The sequence below is a fragment of the Synchiropus splendidus genome, chromosome 2 (assembly GCF_027744825.2).
Source record: "Synchiropus splendidus isolate RoL2022-P1 chromosome 2, RoL_Sspl_1.0, whole genome shotgun sequence".
Classification (NCBI taxonomy): Eukaryota; Metazoa; Chordata; class Actinopteri; order Syngnathiformes; family Callionymidae; genus Synchiropus; species Synchiropus splendidus.
The window spans coordinates 31046955-31072672 of record NC_071335.1 but is presented as its reverse complement, the minus strand read 5'-3'; the positions used below and the strand labels follow the sequence as shown (position 1 = coordinate 31072672).

The 25718-nt window shown below is 41.6% G+C and overlaps 1 protein-coding gene across 1 annotated transcript in view; it reads left to right on the top strand.

Annotated features, from left to right (window-relative positions):
• Nucleotides 1-4697: 4697 nt before the first annotated feature.
• The window catches only part of LOC128754193 (polycystin-1-like), a 50817-nt gene continuing 29796 nt past the window's right edge, over nucleotides 4698-25718 (top strand). The window contains exons 1-15 of the mRNA XM_053856635.1: nucleotides 4698-5207; nucleotides 15984-16055; nucleotides 16392-16460; nucleotides 16853-16924; nucleotides 17709-17872; nucleotides 17946-18196; nucleotides 18339-18599; nucleotides 18666-18834; nucleotides 18938-19112; nucleotides 20206-20420; nucleotides 21901-22025; nucleotides 22097-22247; nucleotides 23751-24013; nucleotides 24078-24446; nucleotides 25177-25647. Coding sequence (XP_053712610.1) covers nucleotides 4930-5207; nucleotides 15984-16055; nucleotides 16392-16460; nucleotides 16853-16924; nucleotides 17709-17872; nucleotides 17946-18196; nucleotides 18339-18599; nucleotides 18666-18834; nucleotides 18938-19112; nucleotides 20206-20420; nucleotides 21901-22025; nucleotides 22097-22247; nucleotides 23751-24013; nucleotides 24078-24446; nucleotides 25177-25647 — 3105 coding nt within the window. The 5' untranslated portion in view covers nucleotides 4698-4929. The remainder of the gene's footprint in view (nucleotides 5208-15983; nucleotides 16056-16391; nucleotides 16461-16852; nucleotides 16925-17708; nucleotides 17873-17945; nucleotides 18197-18338; nucleotides 18600-18665; nucleotides 18835-18937; nucleotides 19113-20205; nucleotides 20421-21900; nucleotides 22026-22096; nucleotides 22248-23750; nucleotides 24014-24077; nucleotides 24447-25176; nucleotides 25648-25718) is intronic.

Sequence of the window (25718 nt, the reverse complement as noted above, 5' to 3'; positions counted from 1 at the left end):
AAGGTCAGTGGTGCATGAGGACCACATCTAAAGTAGTTTCGAAGATGGGGCCCAGCATCACGATGGACTAGTTCGTGGAACTTGTTCTGAACTTGAATCATGAACCATCTTTTCTTTACATTAAACAGCTCAAAATGCACTGTCTTCGCCCGTGTGTCCGAAGTTTCAACACCACAGCCGCATCTCCTCTCCCAGACCTGAGCAAAGTGTGGCCCGGGGGCCAAATGTGGCCCGTTGACTGTATTTATGTGGCGCTCCTGGAGTCAGAGTGAAACTACAAAACTGACATTATCGCTGACATTTTTGTCTTGGGCATTGTTTTTTGCTCATTATGCAACTATAATCTGGTTTGATTGTGATATTTCAGTATTTCTTGTCCCTTAAAATGCACAGAGTATAGTAGAAAGAAATGTATGAGACACATCAAGATTCTTTAAATAGAATGTGGTGTAAATTAAATTAATTAAAACACAACAAACCCACATTTTCTGTGCATTTTTAAAGTGTAATTTTATAATCACCCAAGATGTCGTCACTTGATTTTTATTTAAAATTTTCTCTTACAGTCCTTTCTTTGGGTTTGACAGCCCCTTTCAACAGTCACACTATATAACCTGGAAATTTAATCACATCCCTCTGTCCTATCCGCTGCTCCCGGAGATCGGCTCTGTTGGCGGAGCTGCAGACACGCAGGCGAAAACAGTGCATTTTGAGCACTTTCAGATACTGTAAATAAAACGCCTGTGATTTCATCAGTTTAATGCTCAATGCTCAATATTTTGGCCTGTAAAAATCCATATATTAGCCGCTTAGTTATATAAGGCACACGGTTCAGAGAAAATAGTAGCGGCTTATAGACCAGAAATTACGGTATGTTATGTGACATTTCCTGTGATTCCTATATCACTGGATTAGCTCTGGTATTTGTTTGGTCTCCACTTTCACCCATTTTACAGAATTTGTCCCCTCCAGTCTCAAAGCTCTCATTTCTCCAGCAAATGCCTGGACCTTGATTGGATAAAAAAAATGATGGTTGACCTTAAAAACATCTCAAATGGCATTATTATCCAGTGATAAATGTGTGTGTGTGTCTGTGTGTGGGTGGTGGAATGCCCACAGTTGCTGAGGGATGAAATTGGTTTCAACAGCCACGTTGTGACAAGTCTTGAAAATGCAGCGATAGAAAGTGACAAAGAACCTTATAAATATTGTCTAGTCCTTACTGCAAGTCATAACTGAAACTCAATTCTCGATTTCATCTTTCTCCGGCAGATTTTATTTTTCACATTTGCCTTTTTTATATTTTGCTGACGATAAAGTGACTTAAGGGAGAGGAGGTGGAGGAGAAGCTGGAGACGGTCTGTAGATTGTGAGAGACAGAATGTTGAAAATGTCTCTGGAATGATTTTTAAATAATGATTTCCTATTTTCTGCCATGAAATGTGTTTTGATTAACCACTGGCCATCCTTCTTTCAAAAGCCATGCAAGATCACACCCTGTGCTGTATCAATGATCGTGAGAAAGATGCGGTCCAGAATTGAACTAGAGGACATGGTTAAAGGTTGCCATTAGCAACATTCTACACGCTATGGATTAAAACCCTACAACACCCCATGATGTCAGGCTCCAGCCAGCATATATCCAAAACCATAGTTTTTCACCTTAAATCACAAGTTCACCATATATATATATATATATATATATATATATATATATATATATATATATATATATATATATATATATAATTTCAATAGAATCAAATGTTTCCCCTCAAACAGATTTTTTTTTTAAACTGGGGTAAAGGTTAAGCCATGGGGTGGTTTGGTTGACTCAGTATATATATTTAGAACCTGGCTATCATGAGCTTATTCATATTGCTAACTGTGCACTGTGAGGCAAGCTCATGGTCACATTAGGTACTATACAGTATATACTACGTACCAGCGTAAGAGACTCACTGAGAACATTGAAGACCAGTGGTGCGTCGTAACCCATGACCCAAACAACAAAACAAAAAACTACAACAAAATGGAGGAAACTGAAACTCCTGGTTGCTGCTCTGAAGACCCACTATTTGGTCCCGAGACAGGATCCGGGGACCAAACCCCAAAGTGTAAACCCAGTCATGAATGATGCCTCTGCGATCGTCCTTAGAAGGTCCAACTTTCATGATGGAAGACCATCCACGCCACCCATGTAAAGGGGTATGATTCTTCCATTCATCATTGTCTTTTACAACAGTGATTTCCTTTCACTTCACATTGAACATTACTCTTATCCAGGAAACATTTCTGTAGTGAGCTCCAATCATGTCTTCTGGTGAAAGAAAAGGAATCTAATGACTTGCATGCTACTCTGCAGCTGAAGTTGGTTTACGTAACACAATGGACTCACAGTTCTTTTGTCAGCAGCATGAAGTAAAAATAGCTTGATTCTCCGAAATCCCCACATTATGCATCATCTACTTTACCAATGAGCTTCCACCTTCCTCACTCTCCAGCTTTTCTCCAGTAACAGACCCAATCCCACCCTCAGTCGGTATTCTACCCCTCCCCTGCTCTCTTCCTGCAGCCCTACAATAACACCAGGCCTGAGTAAGTGCTGTTTTCCTGGCGGGTCCAACGGGAGGACCCTCCCCAAAACCAAACAGAAGCCAAGCTCATTTTACTATCACAATGCCTGGACTGGACCAGACCAAACACCAAACAGTATCAACATCATCAGGCTGCCGCATCAAGAGTTGCAGACTTAGGAACAAAGAAGAACCTAAATTATTGATGATGTAATGATGAATGATAGATTTTTGGCGCTTTCCCTGGGAAGTCAGATCTGGGGAACTTTTATCATCAATTGAGAAATTGCAATCTCCTCCTCATGTGCAGATGACCGCCTGGGTTTGTCCTACAACTATTGCAAAAGCAGATTTTTTTTCTAACATCAATTTGGAATCAGATTGTCACCATAAAAACTCATTTTCCGTTCTGCTCCCCTTAGGCTATGACTGACTTAAAAAAATACCCAGCATTTTCTCAACAACACTGTGTCCCACCAAAACCTTCCAAAGCAGTGGTCACCAATCTTTTTGCAACTGCAAGCTACTCCAAGTGCCCTGTGTGTGTCTGAATTAACTGAATATACAGTGGTACCTCGGATTTCTAACGAAAATCCAGAACTCGAACACCCCCCGAAAAAACATAACGTGCGCAGACCGATCAGCTCTCAACACCTCCGAGGCTGGAGCGCGCATTCCAGGGTTTGATGTCCTGTTGTGGGCTGGAGCTGGGACAGGGATGAGACGAGTCTCGGACAGAGCGTTACTTGGTTTATGACTTTGTCACAGCCAAACTGCACAGAAGCGCACATTCAGAGCTGGACACGCACCGGGCACCTCTTCACTTCTGGAGAGACGTCACTCACTCGGCAACCCCTCCCACATGCATCGGCCACACACATAGACGAACGGCGCACCTGCAGCAGACACTCTACATTCACTCCTACAAAAGTCTATTTTAAGGCTTGGAACGCATTATTTCTTTTTCCATTCATTGTAATGGGAAAAATCGATTCAGATTTTGAACAAATCGCTTCTCGAACGGCTGTCTGGAACGGATTGTGTTTGTTTCTTTCATGGGTTACTGCCACGATTTCTGCCGGCAACCTGGCGCACCCAAGCGCCACCTTGGTGACTACTGTTCTAAAGCACTTGGAGACTCTGAACTTAGAGCCCTCCTGTCCATAGAAAAAGATGTATCAATGTATATTCCGATATTGTCTCAGTGGGAGCTTATATTCTGAACAGTTGTTATTTAGTGGGTGTTTTTATTTCATATTTTTGTAAGCACACTGTTCTACTCTTATTTTTTAATGTGTTTCTGTCATACATGACATGCTCTGTCTTAGACACATTATACTGCTGTAAATTTGAAAAAAAAAAAAAATCTATCTAAATCTTAAATCTAAATCTTATCTAATCTTATCTTATCTGCCTTCCACTGGACGGCTCTTTCTGAGTATCTTTCCCACCAGAATAAGCTGTGTTTTACACTCGTTCTTCTCTATCCCTGAGTAAACTTCATCTTCCACCAGTCACATTATTTACGGACCAATTGAAGTCCACAAACACCCAGAAGTCATGAAGTGCCATCTAGCTGACGAATGAGCTGCTACTATTGAGTATTTCCAAACCTAGAGGCAGCTGTAGGTAGGCATGAGTCATCGCCTGACTCATAGTCTGAAGACGACGTCCCTGGCCTGAGAGGTTGATGGACTGCTGAGCAGTTCTGAGTCCAGTCAGAGGGTCATCCAGTCTGTTGAAGTGTGTCCTCGCACCCGACTCTTCCACAAACTGAGCATGATCAACTGAACAGAACTGCTGAAAAGGTCTCATCATGTGATCGCAAATGTGTCACCACTGAGGTCTGCCGTGATCCACATGTACTTGAGCCTATTGGATCTGCACTACAGAATATTAAATAAAAGATTAATAAAAGGATTTGGGAGATAGAAACTTATTTATGTGTTTTCTTTACACATTCAGATTAAACGCAATTATAATTAATCCTTTAGAATAAATATATTCTAAAGTATTCTTCAAACACAGCGAAATCGGGTGAAAAAAGAAAGAAAACAAAAAGCGATTCTTCTCTGTTGCACACATGTCTGCCCATACAGGGAGCGAGTGGAAAGAGGAGGAGAGAGGAAGTTCTCCAAAGTTTTTTTCCCCCCGTTTAAGGAGTCCGAAGACTTTCCGTTACCTTTAACGAGAAGAACAAACGGGGACTTGTGGATTATTTAACGCCAAAAAGACTGCTTTTTGTGTTCTACGTTGAGGCCCGCTCACAGGAAAAGTGCTTTTGTCCAGGTCGTGGTTCGTTTCCCGGCGGAGAGGACTTGCACCATCCGAGGCGATGAGATGTGAGTGAGCTATGCCTTGTGGAAATGGACAGACTTTATCCACACGAAAACATGGCGTCTGCGTCCCGGGGATTAAGCTGTTTTCCGGTGTGCTTTTGGCGCTCTGCTGCCTGGAGGTCTGGGGCTCCGGGCCGCCGGCGGAGAGCGGCCGAAACTGCTCGCCGTGTCCCGCTAACTGCAGCTGCGTGCTGGCCGCGGGGCCGTCGCACTCCTGCCTGGTCAACTGCTCTAACATCGGTCTGGACAGGGCCCCTGGAGCCGCGGACCTCCCCGTCAACACCAACATACTGTAAGTACCGTGGTGTCGTATCTTTACTGGTTTTGGAGAAGTCATTCGCACCAAACTTTCTGTTGTCTGATGACGTAGTTGCATGTCAGAACGATTCCTCCTGGTCTATTGTTGTCGGTCATTCGGGGCTGCTTCTGCTTCTAATTGAAAGTCTTTCATTTTATTATAAATATACACAACTGTATACTGTTTTTATTTGTCATTATTACAGGACATTGACTGGTGGAAGGTATTCGACTTACATCCATTATACTTGAATTTGCTTCTCCTTTGAATAACTAATGTCATTTCTAATATTTAAATCCAATCCACGTAAAATGATGCCAAGCAAAAAATATAGATGTAATGTATGATAAGGAGGAGACGGACATATTATATGCTGCCTGAAGTCCTCATTTTAATTGAATTTTGAGTTGCATTAAGGTGAGAGGCCTGAAATAGGTTTTACTCAATGAACAAAGTAGTCCATGCTGATGCAGAGTGAACACCTGGACTGTCTACTTCCTGCTCTTTGTCTGTTAAACGCTGCTTTCAGTCCATCGCCCTTTTCTCTACATTGACATCCTCTCACTTCCTGAAATGAGCTGAAGCTTATATAGGACACCTGGACAGGTCACCAGTCCATCACAGGGCAGGCACTACATGTACCACCCCAAAATGCATTGCAACGGTAAAACGTTCAAGTGCATCATATTTCACTTAAACTGTATTTTGGGGTTTTGGGAGTTGACACCTCCTTCCTACTGCTGAGCATATTCAAGTGACATGACAAAAAAAATCCCTGATGGATCACAGCATGCCACCTTCCATCATTGCACTGTTTCACTCTTTCACTGGCTTTTCCTCATTTTCATCATCACAAGAGGCGTTGCCATCTCATGCACCTAAACCTTTGGGGGGTTTAGACAACATGCACCGGTGGCTGACACTTTTCCTCTCCTTACAAGGTTTATACAAAACCTAGGAAGAGTGGCACACCTAGGGAGATCAGAGCCTTCGACAAGGAGCTGGGTTTGTCTCAGAAAACGTTGTACCGCTCTAAGGTTACTGATATATTGAGTGATTATTTGCCCATTTTAGCTTTATATTTCACTGAAATGCATCTTGAAAATGCTGGTTGTTGCTTGGAAGTAATCCAGTACATTCCTTTTCTGCATGAAGATAAGCATGAAGACACATTTCTTTACTTTTACAGTGAAATGTGGGGGGAAAAAGCATAGGCAGGGCTCAACCACATGGGTATTACTTATCTTGGTATCTTATCTTCATGCCAGATATCTTGATATTGACACGATACTGTGTGAATATGGATTTATGAAAAACAAGTTTAACAAAGATAGAATAGGGTGTTGAGCAGACCTGGGCCATGTGCGGCCGATGCCTGTATTTTCATGGCCCGTTCGGCGTCAGTCTAAAACTAATATATCCAAATTTTCTCCCTTTTTTGTTATTTCTCTTTTAGCCACCACCACCACCACTACAGCAGTAAATATAGCACGTTCTTGTTTTAAGACTAAAATTTTCTCCTTTTCATTGGCCATTTTTGTGTTTTTCTTGTTCCTCAAAACACATTGATGGAATACTGAAAATATATTTTGAAATAAATTGCCTTTATATCTTGAACGTCTAGTCCATAGTTGATTTATACTCTATCAAGTGCATATAAAATGAAATATTCCAATAGGTTTCATGGCATATTTACACTTCTTAAGATCCTAAGTCACGTTTCATCTCCTTAGGTGCATTCTGTCCTTGTACTTAAGTATATATTTTGGATATTTTTCTGTCATGTTTGTTGTCATCACTGTCTTTCTTTTGATGGTGGCCCCTCACAACATTTGCAGTTTCTAATGTGGCCCTTTAGGAAATTTAATTGCCCACCTGTGATGTAGAGAGTTGGATGTAGCTATCAATCTTCAGCAAGCAGAAAACGGCATTGTTGATGAAAGATCAAGGATAGTTAGTGGCAGCAGCACAAGTGAGTACTGGAGCAACTGCTGAAACAGCAGCGAAATAAAACAGATTATTAATATTATTATTATATATATACTTTTTTAAAACTCATTGTATGACTGTTACAATTCAGTCTCTAGGTTGAAACCATTCAATTTTCTGTTTATATACAGCGTGTGAAGTAGGGCTGAGCAATGTGGCAAAAAAAAAAAAAGTTGGAGCATATTTTGAAGCAAAGTGAAAAAAAGTTTTTTTTTCGCACTGACTGACATGACCAAGGACTTAACTTTAGATAATGACTGTGACAATCTCAATAATAATAATCTTGGCTCTGTCCGACCACTGGTTGAGGAGGTTGTTCTCCATGCCTAGAATCTTGTCTTTTCACACAGAAAAATCCAACACATATTATAGAAACTGAGATGATTATGGTGGTTGTTGGTGTTTTTGGAATATCCAGAGAGAGACATCATGACAGGGAGACTCACGTGCCGCCTGAACACCTGAAGCGACCGATCAGATGAGAGAGGCTGCAGATGGCTGATATTTATTTACTTCTCACGATTAAAAGCTACTATTTTTTTGTATTTTTACTGTCATCAGTAGGGCTGTACAGATAAATCGACCATTTATCTGCACCAGTATGGGCTTTTATTTTTATTTTTTAAATAAGATCCTATTTATATTTGTACATCAATAATGTTATTAATCTTTTTACATTTTGCATCACAATGTTGAAACAGTTATCACAAAACAGTTATCAGGCTTTTCCCCGGAAATTCACACTTGTTGTGATGCTGCAGAGCCATTCTATCATTTAATTTTCATTTATTTTGCTTTAAAAGTAGCAATATTGTCTCAGCAATGTTGTTCAGTATTATAAAAAAGTGAGTTTTGTGTGTGTCAAAGTTGTGAAAAAAAGAACAATACATGTCAAAAATGCAAAATGCATGCCACTTCATGGAAAGGGTTTTGTAAAATAAATTATCCCTGAAAATGTGATTTCGTCATTTGAGACTTTATTATTTATTTATTTTTTAATTCTTCAAGATGCCATTTTGAATGAAGTTACGGTCTGGTACTCAATTTTGGATTCAAAAGAGAATGGGGAACTGACTCGTACAATGGCCGAATGCACGCTTTATTTCAATGTTTTCCAGTCAAAAAAATCCTATACAGTTTTGAAACAGCAGAAAAGGAAAAAGGTCCAGAGCAGTTTAGGTTTAGGCACCCCGTTGAGTTAATACCCAGTAGCCCACACATCACAGCTTGTTAATGCTTTTTGTGGGCAGCCAGGAGTCTAGCAAGTCTTCTCTCTGGGATTATTGCTCATTCTTCCTGGCAAAAGTCTTCCAGCTCGGCGAGATTCCTGGGTTGCTCTGCTCTTTTGGCACAGATTGTTAATGATGTTTAGGGCAGGCCATGCCTGCTCCACTAGAGGTAGTCCATGGTGGATTTTGAGATCTGTTTTCCAGGTTTTAGGTTTGGAACTTCCAGCGGAGTTCAGTTTCATCCACTCTTCCCTCCACCTGTGAAATATTCCCTCTGCTACTGACTGCAGTGAGACCCAAAAACATGATCGATCCACCTCCATGCAGAACAGATTGACTGTTGTTCATGAAACTCTGAGCCCTTTGCTCTCCTCTGCTCATTGCAGCCTAAAAGTTTTACTTGAACCTCATTGGTCAACGGATTGTATTTGTTACAATGTGCGTTTGCAAAACTGTTCTGGCTGCTGGTACTGTATGTGGCACAAGTACAAGTCAAACAAGTGCTTATAGAATTGAAATTGATATGCATAACTTTCCTTGGTATCGATGAAGCAGGTGACCCGAGTTCTCCTAAAAAAACTACGAGCAACATGCGTGGTAACTCGAAATAAAAGCCGAAACTGTATTGCCGTTAGACATCAGCCTCTCTTAGCATTTGTTATACTCCTGTGCAAAATTAGTGCACAAGCTTCATTCTCGCGTGTTCTGTGTCGTCTTGTTAATTCGTTGTTAGAGCACTACAGCGCCTCTGCAGTCCTGGCATGGGTACTACATTGTGTCTGGTAATTTTCAGTGAATGGGTCTTGAGCACGTTCGGATAGCAAAATGTGCTGCTCCGTGTCAATGTATTCATGTATGACTTGTATTGACAGCCCAATTTTCCTGCCAATCCATAACTTGCCTACGCTGATGACGCGCAACACACTGTGCGGCCGAAACACCGGAGCTAAGAAAAATGTCCTGGCAGCCAACTGGAGTCACCTTTTTAATCGTGATCGGATAAGTTGTATTATATGTGTTATTTTAAGGAACGAACAGTGGTAGTGAATTGCTATGGATGGAACAGAATAGGTACTTGTTGCTGTTTTGAGTCAAGCTTGAACAGTTATTTGAGTCTAAAATTATTCTATATAGTATTCTTTGTAACTCTTCTACATTCTACATTTTTTTACACATTTATCTATTCCTATGATGCAGTTATGCTTAACGAAAAAGAAGAATAAAACCACCAAAACAGATTGCTGTCTTCTGTTTCTGGATGTCCTTCACGTCTTTTGTTAAAAGAAAAAGTTTATTAAACCAGGTTTCTGGCTGACATATGATTTCTCTGCGAACAAAATAATTGCAAGTGTTTGAATCTCTTGAAAATCCATTTTTCTGTGGGCACATTGAGATCTACTTTAGAATAGACTGATTTTTAATTGATAGCTGTTGTATTTTCTGTTTGAAAATTAGACTGTGTGGTTTTTAAGGAGAAGATGAAAGAGAAAAGACGTAATTGTTCTGATGGCATGTCATGTAAGCCGTGGTGTTGCGCCATGCCAGGCAGAAACCCTATTCTATATTGTCAGTGTGTAGTCCGTTTGTGTGTGTTGATTTTATCATGGATCCAATCGTATCGGAGGGGAACACTTCAGATTCAGGTCCCACGTCACTTCTGTTGTCAACATTTCTAAGTTTTCTTATCAACACACATCATGGCTTATATGTTTAGACAGCCTGTGCCAAGGGAGTCAAGATACAAACCCTATCTGACTGATAATATTTCTATACTCATATGCCTCCAAAAAGCATTTTTGTGTTCTTGAAAGCTATAGATGCTGGACACTATGGTGCAATAACAGTGGAAAGACGCACAGAGATGTAGTGCAAGCTCTGCTATGTGTTATGAAACAACTCCTCGAAATTTTGGCGTTGTGCAGGGTCGGGAGTCTCCACAGCTGTCAAACTAAATCAAGTTATCAGTTCCTTTGAGTTCATATCTCAGCACCTCCTCTTTTCCCCTGCTGCAGTTATCTTGAACACAGCCTCCTGAACACCAAATCTGACTCCTATAAGATGGAGTGGAAAGCTTAATACACTGGCCGTATGGGAGGGAGGATTTCTTATGTTACCATGGCAACAGTAACCAACGACATCGCTCATGCAAGCTCATCCATTCCGGTGAATGGATAGGAATCAACTCACCTCCATCTTTTTGTTCTTAGTCACATAATGAAATGTCTGTTTTTTTTACCTCAGTGAATGTCTGTGGGAAAATGGTTGGCTGATCTTTGTGCCTTCAGTTAACCACATTATTTTGCTTCAGCATAATGTTAATTGAAATTCAATGCATGCTTGGTTTGAAATGGTCACGTGCTCAAATGAGATTTATTCTTTACATAAATTATTTGCTCAAAATTTTCTGCTTAAATTTGTGCATTTGAAACCAATACATTTCTGTTGAAAGTTTCAACAGATAGGAAGAAATACTGTGTCTACTATCAAAGACAATATTTACAGAGAAAATAGTTGCAAATGCATTTGTTTGTGTACATTGTGAGTGAGGTGATGAGATAATTGATACAAAATGGAACCCAGCGGTACAACTCTCTCAAGCTGGTTAGGGTTGTGGTTGATCAAACTGACTGTTGTGACAAACACCAATGTAATTTCCTCTCTCACAATTATCTTAATAAGAGCCTTCTTGTCTTATTCTCACTTATATGGTGACAAAATTAAAGTAAAAGCTGGTCCCTTTCCTGTCCAGCTGACTTAATTACTGGTGCCTCACTGGTGTGGGGGCTTATATAATAACTCCTTGTGACAGCTTTTTTATTCCCCGCCCTCTGCTTTCTGTGCTGTGCCTGACTTCTCGTGTGTATCACTTGTCCTCTCTTTGCTAGTACAGTAATTGTCCAGTTGAATCTGTGGTACTTCCATTTTGGTTCATACATGACAGACTCACTGCACTTTATCTCTAGAGAATCATATTGTATGTGACACATTGTTTGATTCGTGTTGTCAGACCTTCCATTATGCAGTTAAAAAAATTTGGTAACTCTCTAACGGAGTACGAAATAAGTCAGTGACAGTTTGTAAATGCTGGTTGAGAGAAGCAGTTGTACTGAAAAAAATAATGTATAATTCAGGGATGCACTGATACCAGGCTTGAGTAGCCTCCGACACCACGAAACCACTTTACAGCAGGGCGCAGTTTTGGAATGTCAGCTTATGACTATTTTGTAAAGTTTGTGTTTGTACTGCAGTGAAACTTGTACAAGAAAAACATACTGTGGAGTGTTGTTCAGATAACAAAATTGAAAATATATGAAAAAACATATATGAAAAAAAAAAAAAACTAAAGTAACTTCATGTGTAATTGTGTAACTACTAGGTATCAGTAATGCAAGTACTCACATGCTACTTTTCGAAAAAAATTGGTGCATCAATAATAATAATAAGAATAAGAATGTGTTATTTAAGTGTCAAATTGTCAAAGTTCGAAATGATTAATACCACTTTGAAAATAATACAGGTGTTAACCAGTATTTTTGCCTACTTTCATGTATGCTGTAATGTGTTGAAGTGTGTACTGAATGAACAGTAATATGGCAAAATAACTGTTATTTAACTTTTAGATATAATGTATAAGTTATATGTTGGTAATGTCAGTGTTTCCATTTCAACGCACTTCATTTGCATTTATTTATGAAATAGTTTAGTTCATACATGGATGGTGCAATTACCATCATTATTATATACTATTACTACTATCCACTTACTGTCATGATGGGTTATCAAGTGCAGTGAGTAGAAACTGAAAGAATTTGAATTTGAAAGTGGTGGCATAAAGTTGTGTTTCACATAGCTAGTTTGTGCTATTATTATTATTATTATTATTATTAATAATAATAATAATAATAATAATAATAATAAATACATATCAATAAATAATAAGAATAACCATAATAAGAATAACAATTACAATAAGAATGACATTATTATTATTGTTATTATTATTATTATTATTATTATTAATAATAATAATAATAAAAAAAAAAAGAAAACACACACAATAAAGGACAATTCTTTGAAATTGGTGACGTTATTGGTCCACTTTAACCAAATAATCATGATAAGACCTAATATTATGAATCATATGAATCATGAATCATCAAACTGTCTCCATCTTTGGGAAAATCCCAAATTCCCCTTCAGTCCAGGCTGTTCTAAAGCATCCTGGGACCAGCTGTTTAATTGACTCAACAAGTGACAGTAGCTCACTGCAGTTAACTTGTGTGGACTGCCATGGCTAAGACAAGGGAGCACATCGAGAACAACCTGCTGTGCATTGTGGCAGCTCACAAGTCAGGAAAGGTTATATCAATGTGTTAACAAGGTCCAGTTAATACAGTAAGAATTGTGCAGCACATGTCTGTATCAGGGCGACCTTCCTTTGTGCCATCTTGAAAGCAGAAAGAAAAGATCTGTGAAACAAGTCATTAAGGTCTTGCTTTTTAACCAAGTCAGTAAATATGTTTCTAAAATTACACTGAAGCTGAGTGTGTGTTTGAGTGCGTGGCTGCATGAGTGTGTGTATAAACCACTATATATTGCTGTATGACGTATTCCAGCTGGACTCCGGACAACCAGCAGAAGCTGTTGGAGTAACAAAATGTTCTGGAGGAAAGTTCCGACCCTATTTGGGAGGTTGCTGAAGACAAGTTGCTCAATCATCTTAAGTGTTAGTCACGCCTTTAAAGACACATTTCTCTGACACATAAATCTGAAACCTACAACATAATGCCACCGTTTGCTGTACACTTCACACAAAGCATGCAACAAAAAGTAAAGACGGAACGTTGTTAACGTTGCCACCTAACTTCATTATTGCTTCAGTTAGACAATGACACACTTGGTATCAGTAGCCCGGCAAAACTTGCGTGCTCAACACTGTTGGCACAAGCAAGACCAGTGGTTCGTGGTAGGAACACCACCAAAATGTAACCTGTTCCATGTTCCATTGTCTACATTTCCTATGAAAAATTGTACTTCCATTTTTCCGTTATTTTACCTTGGTTAAGCAAGTTGGATCAACCAACCTAGCTCAGCATAGCAACCTTACCTGTATATTTTTTTAATGTTAATAAGACTCCTTTGAAGAAGTAGAACTGCTAGATGAACTACCACCACTACACCCTCACACTTGGCTTCCACCCTTGAGCTCTGTCTTCTTTTACTTCACTGAGCCAGCCTGGCTGTACTTCCTGTCACTCTCATTCAGGTTTACTTATGCCTCAATGTAAATAAAGCCGAGCAGCGACAGATGGAAAAACGACTGCAGCAGGAAAGAAAATCTACAAAGTGAATGGGGTGAGCGCCAGAAAAGTGGAGGGGATGAAAGCCACCACAGAGCAGTCTGTGTTTAGTGGGTTAGAGGAGAGCCTCCTATTGGACCACCTCACTACCACGATGCAGCAGATACCGAAAAGTGCTGCCATCAGACCTACAGCAATGACTCCTTCTCTGTTGTCAAGGCAATATCTGTATGACGCCCGCAGATACTCTTGACCAATACTATTCTTACGCTGCACAACTTGTGTAAATAGTATTGAGTGCTATTATCGGGCGTGTGTGTGTGTGTGCATGGAAGCGCAGCGAGCGCAGAATAAGTGGCACCAGACAAGCCTTATAAGGAGTGGTTAGATCATTGGCCACACTGTTAGTAAAACAGAACCATATGTGTGCTTTGAGTGTTTGTGAGCAGGCGTACCACTAGTGTGTGTGTGCAAGTTAAACCACGGGTGTCCAAAGGTAGACGAAGGATAGTGGCCAAGGTTTGGCATGTGGTGAAGGTCACATCACAAAGTCGCGCTCACACTCGACGCCTTCAAAGTGTGATTTTTAAAGTCAGAATTGAGCGCAGTCGAGGAGGCGATAGACTCAATCCTCGCCACACACGCTTAATGTATACATGAGTCAATGAGTCTATTGTGGAGTGATTCATGTTGCTGCTTTTCTTTTTCTCCACTGCTTATAAACGCCAGCAGAAAAGAACTCTCTCGCTCTCTCTCTCCGTCTTCATCTTTCTTACACAGCTTGTCTGGAATGTACAGATGTTTCCTTTTGGGAATGGGCGTCCTGCTCCATTCACACACGCACATACACAGACAGAGAGAGAGAGAGAGAGAAGCGAGGGAAGGCTTCTCAAAAGAAAGGGAGAAAGCAGATCGCTATAAATTGGAGCTCACGGTAGCTAATAATGGCGACTCGTCCGAATGGAAGATAAGAGTCTGTTCTGAATGAGTGTGCTCCTTGAACAATCCAGCAGTCTTCCGCATAAACACTTCATTCCTCCCTTTCTCCCACCTCCAGTTCATTATTGATCTTTCTCTCCTCTGCTCTTTCATGCATCAGAAACGCTGCCTCCCGCAGAGATGAGTTCACTTCACTCCAGTCCAATTGTGTTATCTTTGAACTGCGCGACTCAATTAGATTTTCTCACTTCCTTTCCCTATCTCCTGCTTTGGTGGTGGCAGCATGATCTGTTAAAGCTACAGTTCATACCAGGTCTGTTGATATTATTATATAAGGCATATTTCTGTCTTTTTTATTTATTTTTACAAGGTTTTCTCAGGAACTTGATGGCTATGTTGGTATTCCAGGAGTAAGAAAAACAATCTATAAGGCCAGTTAAAAACACGATACATCACAACACATTCTGCTCATTGTCACTTTTATTTTATTTTTTTATTTTTTTTTGCAGTTACCAACTGATCCTACAAGTTCAAGTGTTTCCTCACTTGCACTAAAGGTCAAGCTTAAGATGGTTAACTCATTATCCCAGCCAGGGAGGTTGTGTTTTTACTGGCGTTGGTCTGTTGAAAATGTGTTGAAGGATTCCAAAGAAATGTACTGGTAATGTTGAGAACGGGACGAGGATTGGATGATTAAGCCCCTGTTCACACGAAGAAGGAGATAGTTTTGTCTGAGCTGGATAGACCTTTGATCTAAACAACGCTAGCGTTTTCAGTCACCGTGAATAATTTTGGGTTAACTCCCCTTGTCTAAACTTTTGTTTTTGAAAATCTGCCATTCTTTCATTGTAATGATCAGCTTATGATTGTTGCAAACACATGCACATGCGTCAGGCCATCTTCTTTGCTTGTTGCCTGAGTATTACAGCACCCACTTCAGGCCTGGTATGTTGACTACATCTTACTAGTTTTTTTTTATGGAGCACTTTTTTTTAATATTGGTGGAACTGAGCTGCTCTCTGGCAGTTCTGAATTATATAGAGGACCAACTTCAAATGGTTTGGGGTCCTCTGGCAGTTCTGAATTATATAGAGGACCAACTTCAAATGGTTTGGGGTCAAGAGCCACTGTAACTTCTCTTCTCAGATATTATGAAATTTGTGTATGCTCTTCCTCTGGCGATATTAAGTGTCAACCTTCGAGGTCATAATGCTTTTTTGGTGTGTGTGTGATTTGTTAAATGTGTTTTGATTAACTATCAGATGCATTTCGGTGCCACTATGATGTGTTTGTTTTCTTTCTCTGGTTCCTAGAGATCTGTCCAAGAACCACATCTCCTCCCTGGACACCAGCCTGCTAGACCGTCACACCGGCCTCCGCGAATTGTGAGGAGACACTCGTCCATTAGTGCCATATTTCCCAAATATTTGCCATTCATTATATACACACAAATGGTTATGCTCCTGGGTTACGGTTTATTGCATGAAATATTTTGTTTCATTGTTACTATAATGGACAAGAAGTCGATCTATACAATATCACTGAAATCACTGTCAGGCTTCAGGCTAGCGTTCAGCTGCTCTTGGATCTGAGCTATTGTGCACATGTTGACAGATGCTTTCTAACCTGTCACAGAGTATTTGTCATTTGACGGAGATCTCTGATTTCTTTGTCAACAAATGTTGATGCAGCGTGTGTGCCTGTGTATCTCTCACTTTTAGGTATCTACAGGGAAACAGGATCAGCGTCCTTCCCAGAGGGGTGTTCTGCTGTGGACCTCTGTCAATTCTGTGAGTGTCATCGATGGCATCTCTATTGTGAGTTAGGATGGATGTGGCGGACATGAAGCCACTGAGAAAGTAGCAAAAGGTACAGACTCATAGTTACATCTTACAGCAGAGGGGAGCTACAGGTGTGTAGATGGCGATCGCTGAACTGGTTCTGCCTGCACATATCATCGTCATCATCCTGCCTTATAGTTAGCAATGTTTCCACTCTAAAACCATCCATAATTTCCTCCCTTTTTCAGGGGGAGATGAATTAGTAAACAGAATATATATAACAAAATAGATGCTTCTTTAAACCAGTACAATATTATGACATCTTATTAAATACACATATTTGAAGAAGCGTTTTTTTATTGTTGTTGTTTTGATGACATATTGTGTTCTGTCCCCATCAGAGACTTAAGCAACAACCTCATCACAACCATAGAAGAGAGAATATGTGACGACCTTTGCAATTTAACACAAATGTAAGTCCTTCAGGTTTCTCTTCGATTCCAATTTCTTTTTTTTATCCATAAAATGTTGGGCCATATTTGAAGGGCTGAAATTTGTGATGGGATCATTGTCAGGATTTTGACGTATATTTGTTTCTGTGCGTGTGCTCATGTGTGTGTGCATGTGTGTGCTCTTGTGTGTCTGAGAGTGCTTCTGCATGTGTGTTCGCATATTTATTTTTTGCCATATGGGTGTGGAAAATGTATGTGTATGACTGGTCATGGAATATGTTTGTGGGTATAATAATCAATCGTGTGTCCTGCACAACTTCCCAGCGTCATTCAAATCTCAGTCTGATGTCGGACCTTCACTATTATAGTGTTAAGCTTTCAGGCATTTTCAACCTCTCTAGGCGGCTTGCTAAAATGTCTCCTCCTGTTAAGCAATAATTGTATGTTTTGTTACTCTTGCCTGATTAATTGAAGACCTTTGTCCCTCTCTAAGTTGACTTCCAGGGTGTCATTACATAGTAGTTATTCAGTCAGTCGTAACAGTTATCATTACCAAACCACTAAATTAATCAGAATGAGTTGGATAATAATTCAGAGCATTAAACTTACGAAAAGGTTGAAAAGTGCCTTTCATCCATCATGAACTTACTTAGTACTTCTACAGCTTGTCTCACACCTTTCTCTCACTCATAGTGCCGCTGTATCATGTCACTTCCAGATGCAGTTGAAATGAAACTAGACAAGAATAATTGGAAATCATATTAGAGCTGATGTAGTCCTTCTTCCTTATTCCCCTCTCTTCTAGTGACCTAAGCAGCAACCCGTTTGTGTGCGACTGTAAGTTGTTTCGGTTGGTCAGCTGGCTGCAGGAGAAAGGCGTTCGGGTTCAACACCCCGATGCCATGCTGTGTAACAAACCTTTAGAGCTTCGCCACCAGCCCCTCCTCAATGTCAGCATGCGGACCTGTGGTAAGACTCGAGGCTTTGGTTGAATCACCCCATGATGTTCATAGATTTTGAACATTTAAAATGTTTTCCTCAGGTCTGAATTACGCCGGGTGCCTGGAGGACAGCAGCAGTGGAGGTGGAGGACGCAGTGAGCTGGTTATCTTTTCTTCCTCCACACCGGGGAACTTCACTCGGGAACAGTGCAACAGTGTGTGTTTTGCTGCATCCTACCGCTATGGCGGTCTGGGAGCAAGACACGAGTGTCTCTGTAGCACAAACTCTGAGCCCAACTTCATCAGCGAGTCCCAGTGTTCTGCCGCCTGCACCAACTGGCATGTGATGAAGGTAGCACTCGACTTCTTGTCCTACAATTGAATAAGGTCCCCTGAGCCTTCCTTCATTACCAAAACAATAAAACAGACAGCCGTAATCATATTTTCTTCAATATCTATTGATATTCTAATCTGAAAATTCTTCTCTTTCTCAGGAATGTGGGTGGACTTTGGCTCTAGATGTGTTTGCAGTGGAATTTTCAGTGTCACTGAAGCCCCTCCCACTGCAGAGTGTTCACCATCCCATCAGTTTCTATGCTGCCTCCTCAGTCAGTTCAGCGACTCTGTCCTGGGACTTCGGTGACCTTTCACCTCGGGTCAACACAACAGGTTTAGAACTGACCTCTGTGACACACAAATACGGACTTCCTGGTCAATATGTGGTCACTGTGATGGCCTGGGCTGGAAACAAGGAGGTGATACACAACGATCAATGAATGAAGACATTGTAAGGTGTTGATGTGTGGATTTCGTTGTCACAGGCGTCAGCACGCACACAAGTGTCGGTGACTCTTCCTCCTAAACTGGAGCTGCAATGTCCACTTCTCGGTGTGGCCAATCAGAGTCTAGACTTCAGGCTGGTCAGCTGGGGGTCTGTTGGGGTGGAGGTAGACTGGAAGATCACGAAAAATGATGCAGAGGTTTTGAAAGGTGAAGCTTGAGTTTGTTGGTGTATTCTGGAATGTTTGGTCTCTTGTAGTTACGTACATAAGGGCGATCCTAACCTAACCTGTCCACTTCGGTCCTCCACCAGCTTCCCCTCCTTGTCCAAAAGACGGGGTACATCACAAAGAGTCCTCGCGCTGTTTCCAGATAGTTACTGTGGAGCTCAGCTGGACCGATGCTCGGCAGCAGTGTTCAGATCGCGGTGGAGATCTGGCAGTGGTGAGAGGTGATGTGCTGAACCTCCTGGCACCCAAAGTCACACAGTGAGTTGTTTTCATCTATCAGTTCATCATAAACCATTCTTTAAAATAAGAAGAAAGCAGTGCACATTTGGACTGATGTGCTCTCACCTGCAACCGTCTCTGCCTCCTGACCTGATGTGTGTGAATTGATCAATTGATTTGAATCAATCTCAGGCAGAGACTTCTTCTGGCTTTAATAGCAACTCTTGTGCCTCATACACAGCATGACTACAGGAAGTATGCCTCTTGAAAAAGATCAGTATATACATGTGTCTACATGAATGGAGGGAGTTCACAAACCCAACACACAAATCCGCTCACGGTGCTCATCTGCAAACAGTAATTATAACAAATATGGGGGCCGCATATGGTCCCCGGAGACCGCACTATGCCTAGGTCTGCTATAGATCATACAATATACAGTATTCATTGGTTTAAATCCAGACTCTGTATTGTCTGGAGTGAAAAGCAGTTTGCTGTTATTCTCCGCACTGTTGATATCAGATTATACAACACTATTTACTCTGTGGCAACAGAAAACATTGTATACTGTATAGACATCCCACAGTGTTGGCATGTTGTTCTGACCAAGGCCAAGTTGAATCGGGTCACATCTGAGCAAGCACAGCTGCAATGTCACTGTCATGCCCAGAGAGACGTGTCTGAGTCATTAAGTCATTAAACTTGCCGTGAACAAATTGATGGAGCTTTGTACTTGTCAATAGCTTTTCCTTCCTCCAGCTATGTCATGGTCACTTCACCGTTGTACACAAATGAAAGTCATTTGACTACCTCATATTAGAAGTCACAGTATGGTGTCTTTTTCATTTAAAGATTGCTTGGAAAAGTCTAAAAAGTGATGCAATTATTTCTTGATGTGGAGTCCAATTGCAGCATTAGGCTTAATTGTGTTCGTGTGGTGTTCAAGTCCCTTGCTGGTACTGCCCTGCAGCTCAATCATAAAATGTTTCATAACCAAACACATGCTGCTTTGTTATCGACTCATCTTTTCCGTGTTCAATTTTCACTGTTAACATTGTCGTTTTTTTTATTCTTACTCTCTCATAATCGCTGGTCTCTCTGTTAATGTAGCGTGCACTTTACTGTCCTGTAGGGACCGAGGCGTTTGGCTGGGCTTGAGTGATGTCAACTCACCTGGCAGACTGCGATGGGTGAACGGTTCTGACGCTTGGAACGGAGAAGAGGGTCTGCCCCCTCGTTCCCTGATGACTCAAGGAAATGTCTGCGTGTCTTTGGATCAGCGGGCTCAAACCAGTTCGCACCCGTGCAATGCCAAGCGGGCATATGTGTGTCAGTACACCCCCCAAGGTAGGTCTGAGGGGTCTGGTGTTTTCAGCTGACATCACTGGGTTAGCCTGATGAATCCAAATACTTAAATACATGTTTTTATCAGCTCTGTTACAATCTGTTGTTTTGATAACCAGCTGTGTTGTTGGTTACAGGAAAATTAAACAAGCTTGTTGTAGACTGCCAACACACTTCACATACAACAAACCACATGACTGACTGATTAAAATGAACTAACTTTTGGTTGGAAAAGTGATACCACTGGTCAGGCTTTTAGCCAGGATTTTGAACCAGGTATCCAAAACCCCGGCCTCAACCCATAACCCCGCCCTTAACCCCACCCCCTCCCCATGCACCATGTCAACAACCAGGCTTTTAGCTAGGAGGGCGTCTGGGCGTCTGCAAAACATGAAAAAATGGAAACCGATTTTCGACCGTATCTTGGTCACTAGATGCCGCCATATACCAGTGTAATCTGGTGGCCAAGCTACAGTGAGTTACAGTAGCTGACTGACAACTTGCTTTGTAACAAACAAATAACTTGATAAACAACAAATAAACAAGCATCTGAGTCAAATAACAAACATTAACAGACATCAAATTGGTAACTGTTGCCACAGTAACACGTGCAGGGGTCCCCTGGGCAATTATTTTACTTGGCTGACCCTGCTTTATAAAAAAAAAAATAATAATAATAATAATGCAGTTGCGTCTCAGCTGTGATGGTTTTCTAAACTTCCACAACCACAACATTCATTCATTCAAACAATGTGTATATAAAGGCTTGTAGCTTGATTAAATAAATAGAACTACTGGAATTTTGGTCCCTGTTTAGCTATTTTGCACTCATTCTGAAAGGGCTGTGTGTTCGTCCGGTTGCCACTGGGATGCGGGGAGGGAAGCGCCAAATATTCCTGAGATTCAATTTCTGATGTAAAGTTTCGATATGACTTGGTAGAATTGTCAGGATGATCGTCTGTCTGTCTGCCATTTAACCTAATGTTTGGCCCTGAGCTGCAGGTTTTTGTTATTCCTGTCCCAACATCCAAATCTAGAGAGTCTCACCAACTGCTCTCCAAACAGCTGATCAGTGAGATTTCAAATGCCAAAAAATAAGTCTACTGTCATAAATTAAATGCAGGGCGACAGTATTGGTTGAAAATTTCCATAATGCTGGAGTTGAGCAGCTGAGGGGAGTTTCTTCTTCTGTTGAAGGGTCCATCAATATTGATTTATAGTTACTTCTGGAAGCCTCTCCAGGGTGTCCTCTGCATGTAGTCCAAATAGCTGTCCTTGCAGGGAGTCGGTTTTATGGAATGAATTTTGCTAGAATCAACCCTTCAAAGTAATTGTACATCCCAAACCCAACTGTTTTTGATGTGTATGGGTGGGCTTTAAAACATTCAAACATCGTGTACTGTCGGCGATGATATCTGCTTTAGTGTACTTTTTGGCATCTTTCAACGAAAAAAATAACTCCCCACGTTTGTTGTTTGGACAGTTCGTCTCCCAGATTCTGGGATCTGCCGTACTGGCTTGGCTGTGCTCCCCTCCCACAATGCTTTGCATCAGGCGTCCCCATCAAGTCCTTCCTCAATCACACAAACACCTGCCAACATTGTGGAGGTATGAATACATCACCCTGATAGAATTTTGTTTTGTATTCTAAAGGCTCTCGATTCAAATGCTGTCCTCAGGTGATGCTGTTTCCATCTTTAAGCTTCGTCCAAGCGGGTCGTCTGTCTTCTCTGGAGTTCGTCACTCAAGAGCTCCATGCGCAGATTAACGTCCGATTTCAGATCTATCGACCTCACTGCCACCTTCGTGGTCGGCACCTGCTGCTGCCCAGTGAGTCACGTACACAGCCTCACACAGTGAACCGTAAACCATCCGTGCATGCACACTGAGCTCTGAAATACCTGCCACCTGCGCCCAGACCTGCCTGTTGACACAAGCATCTTAGGCTAACATGATTTTAGATCTACTCAAGCTTCATACAGTACGAGTGACAAGATCATTCTTGCAACATTATCACAGTTTTATATTTTCAGAACATGTGGTGGGATCAAGACAGCAAGACAAAACCTAAGAAAGTTGTGATGCAAAATGTCTTATTCAGTCAGTATGGCTATTTTGTTATTTCATTTGTATTCGCTCGTAGCTTGTTAAATGCTGCAGACCAAGTTTGAATCACAAAACAACACAAAAAAACAAATATTTATTGTTATTTCATGTCTTTGTTTTGCTTATGCTGAGCTGGAACTGTATAGTAGTCCAATTTAGAGAAGCATGTAAGTCAGTTACATTTGTCGATTGTGTCGCATCAATGCACATCACTTTGCAAACAAGTTGAAAATCCTCCGGGTTTTCTTTGGGACATATATCGCAACAATCAAATTGCTTGTGTGGTGAAATGAAATAGCATCAGGAACAGCATGTGAAAAGACCACTGACGGAAATAGCTACATAAAGCTGTGGCGGGATGCAACAAATTGTGTTAGATATGGTGGAAAGCCATGTCTTAAATCTAATTTACGTGAGGTAACTCGGTGAGGGATGTAGAGAAGGCAATGAATGAATAGGAAAGAGAATTTGACTCTGACTTGAGTGTGATTTTTGAGCCCTGTCAACGGGAAATATCTCCACAGTTGAGTCCGTTTTGACATTGAATAGAGAGAAACTCTTCTATTCAAAATAGCAAACTGAGATTTTGTGTATACAATGTGCTACCTTGTACAATTTTGAAGGGTCAAAATCAGCACATTAATTGTCACAAACTTCAGCGAAAATTCATGCGTTGATCATCAATTGTCATCAAAATAATTAACCTTGTGCTTAGCTTTCGGAACAGCATCGGTCCAGGTTCGAAAAAGCCACTTCTAATTTCTCTTGAGTGCTGGGTTTAGTGAGTGATCTCCTTTTAATCAGCAGCCTAATGTGTGGCCTCTCTAACCTTAAACACAATCAACATGAGTCAATGTTAATGAGGAGGAATGTGGGAGCTTCATATACAAGTAACCACAGTAACGTTCAGCACTTGGGCTCGCAAGAGGTGCATTGTGCAGTGGTTCTCATGACTGACGGCGTTATCAAAAGGGAAGATGTGTATTCTGTATTCACTCTGATGTCACTCTCACTGCTCTAGCTAGACTCTAGAGTCGATTTCGGTGGCATTGTACATACATGTTTTCTAGATAGGTCAAATAAGTGAAGGGTATTAGTAATGGGTGTCTCAACAAGTGACTTGGCACTGATAAAATACATACTTAAGCATCTTATTTGAATCTTAAATACCTAAATAAAAGTCTCCTGAACATTTTAAATCCTGAAAAATCATGTGATCATTTTCAGGTTGTGCAGGTCAGGCATGTGCTCCGGTGGCGTCTTGTGTCACCCATGACACGAAGCTCGTTGACCCGCCTCCATGTCCCAGACTGGAACAGTGGTGTCTGTTTCAGCAACAGTGTCTGCCCCTTTCCGCTGCCTGCGCGCCCTCCTCTTGCCCCAACTGTACCCATGGTCACCACTTGCCCCGGGATGCTGTGAGGCCACAATACATACTTCAAGATGAGGTGGTCTTCACGCTACCTGCAGGACCTGCTGCGACAATCCTGGTGAATTATCATTTGGTTTTTGGTGTTATGACTTCTCACTGATACTGATCCACTCCCCTCACAGGTGCAGGACCAGCTAGAAGATCTCCTGGTTTCACCCGGTGATGTCATCGCCTTACAGCATAATGCCGGCCCGGCATCTCTCCTTACTTGCCGATCCACCCCTCTCTCTCCATGGCGACATTCTGTCATGGTACTGAACCAGTCCGAGTGGTTCTGGATGAACTACACTGAGCAGGATTCGAAGACGTCAGACCATAGTCTTTCCCACCCGGTGCTTGACTTGGAGGCGCTGGTGGATAAAGGTGAAGCAGGTTGGCTCGAGGACGTGGTCTGTCCAATCAGAATTCTCTCTGTGGGCCACAGTGAGACGCAGCTGCAGGGTGCGCAGCTGTCTGCCGGCCTGGGTCAACCCGGACTCTATAGCCTGCTGGTAAGACATCAGATCACAAAGTCACATCCCAGCAGGCTGATGAAGCCCTTAAATTCCTGCACTGCTATGTCTCTGAACGCAGGTGGTAATTTGATGCAACGCTTTTGTTGAGTGGGGTCTATTTTGAAAACAGATTCTGGGATCTGCTGCACTGGCGTCTAAATTGCATGTATTGCATTGAACTCATACATCCAACTAGTAAACATGTTCAAGGGTTCTCTGTATCTTGTACAGGGTCAGAACCAGGTGGATAATGTGGGCGAGAGGTCACGATTAGATCCAAGATGCAGTCAGGAAAATGAATGCTATGCTAATGCTAAGAATGCTAATGAATCCTAGGCAAGGTACCAACTGGGTGCTCTGTTGGGGATCATGGGAATGAACTGGAAATAGGTGTGGAGAACCAGCCGAGGGGAATGGAAACCCTGCGAGAAGGCAGCTGGTGGAACGATGGAGATTAATGGCAAACAAGATTATATATCACAATGAGTCACCATGGGTGGCATGACAGAAGTGACCTTTCTGAATCTGTCTGTGCACATGCCTTTGATAGAGGTGAACAGATTTGGGTGACTAAGGGTTAAAAATCAGGTCCCCTGGTGCCGCCACGTAGCAAACATGGCATATTAAATGGTTCTAACATTTCAAGTTTGACCTGAATTTGTCTTAAATGTTGCTCAAAGATTGGTTTATTTCTATCGTCACTCTTGTGTTTTGTGTTTCACTCCAGGTTACATCAGCCGAACCAACATATCCTGTGTCTGCCTCCTGTCCATTTCGAGTGGTGCCTCCTTTAGGCTTGACCATCCTCCACCCTCCACTTTTGAACGGCTCCGTCTACCTGCAGCCCAACAACACCCGGCTGCTGCTCCGCGTACAGTCGCGCTTTACAACTATAGCGTCTCATGTCAGTGGTAATTTTACCGTGACCTTTCAGCCCGACTGTCCCCCAGAGTTTTCGTCCAGCCCAACACTCTGTCGACCCGGATCACAGACAGATGTGTCGGAACTAAGCCAGTATGCAATAATGGATCTCAGGCTTACAGGAAATGAGCAGAAGGAGCCAATGCAGGTGGAATTAGAGGCCCACAATAATGTCACAGAAGGTCGATTGAGCGTGATGGTTCACCTGGAGGAACCACTCAGAGGACTGGAGGTGAAGCCTCATCCCACCAACAGGGTCCTGATGGAGTCAGTGGTGGTGAGTTTACCATTTACCATAATTAACCTCAAACATAGCTGTTTAATTCAAATAGTTTTTTGTGTTTATTC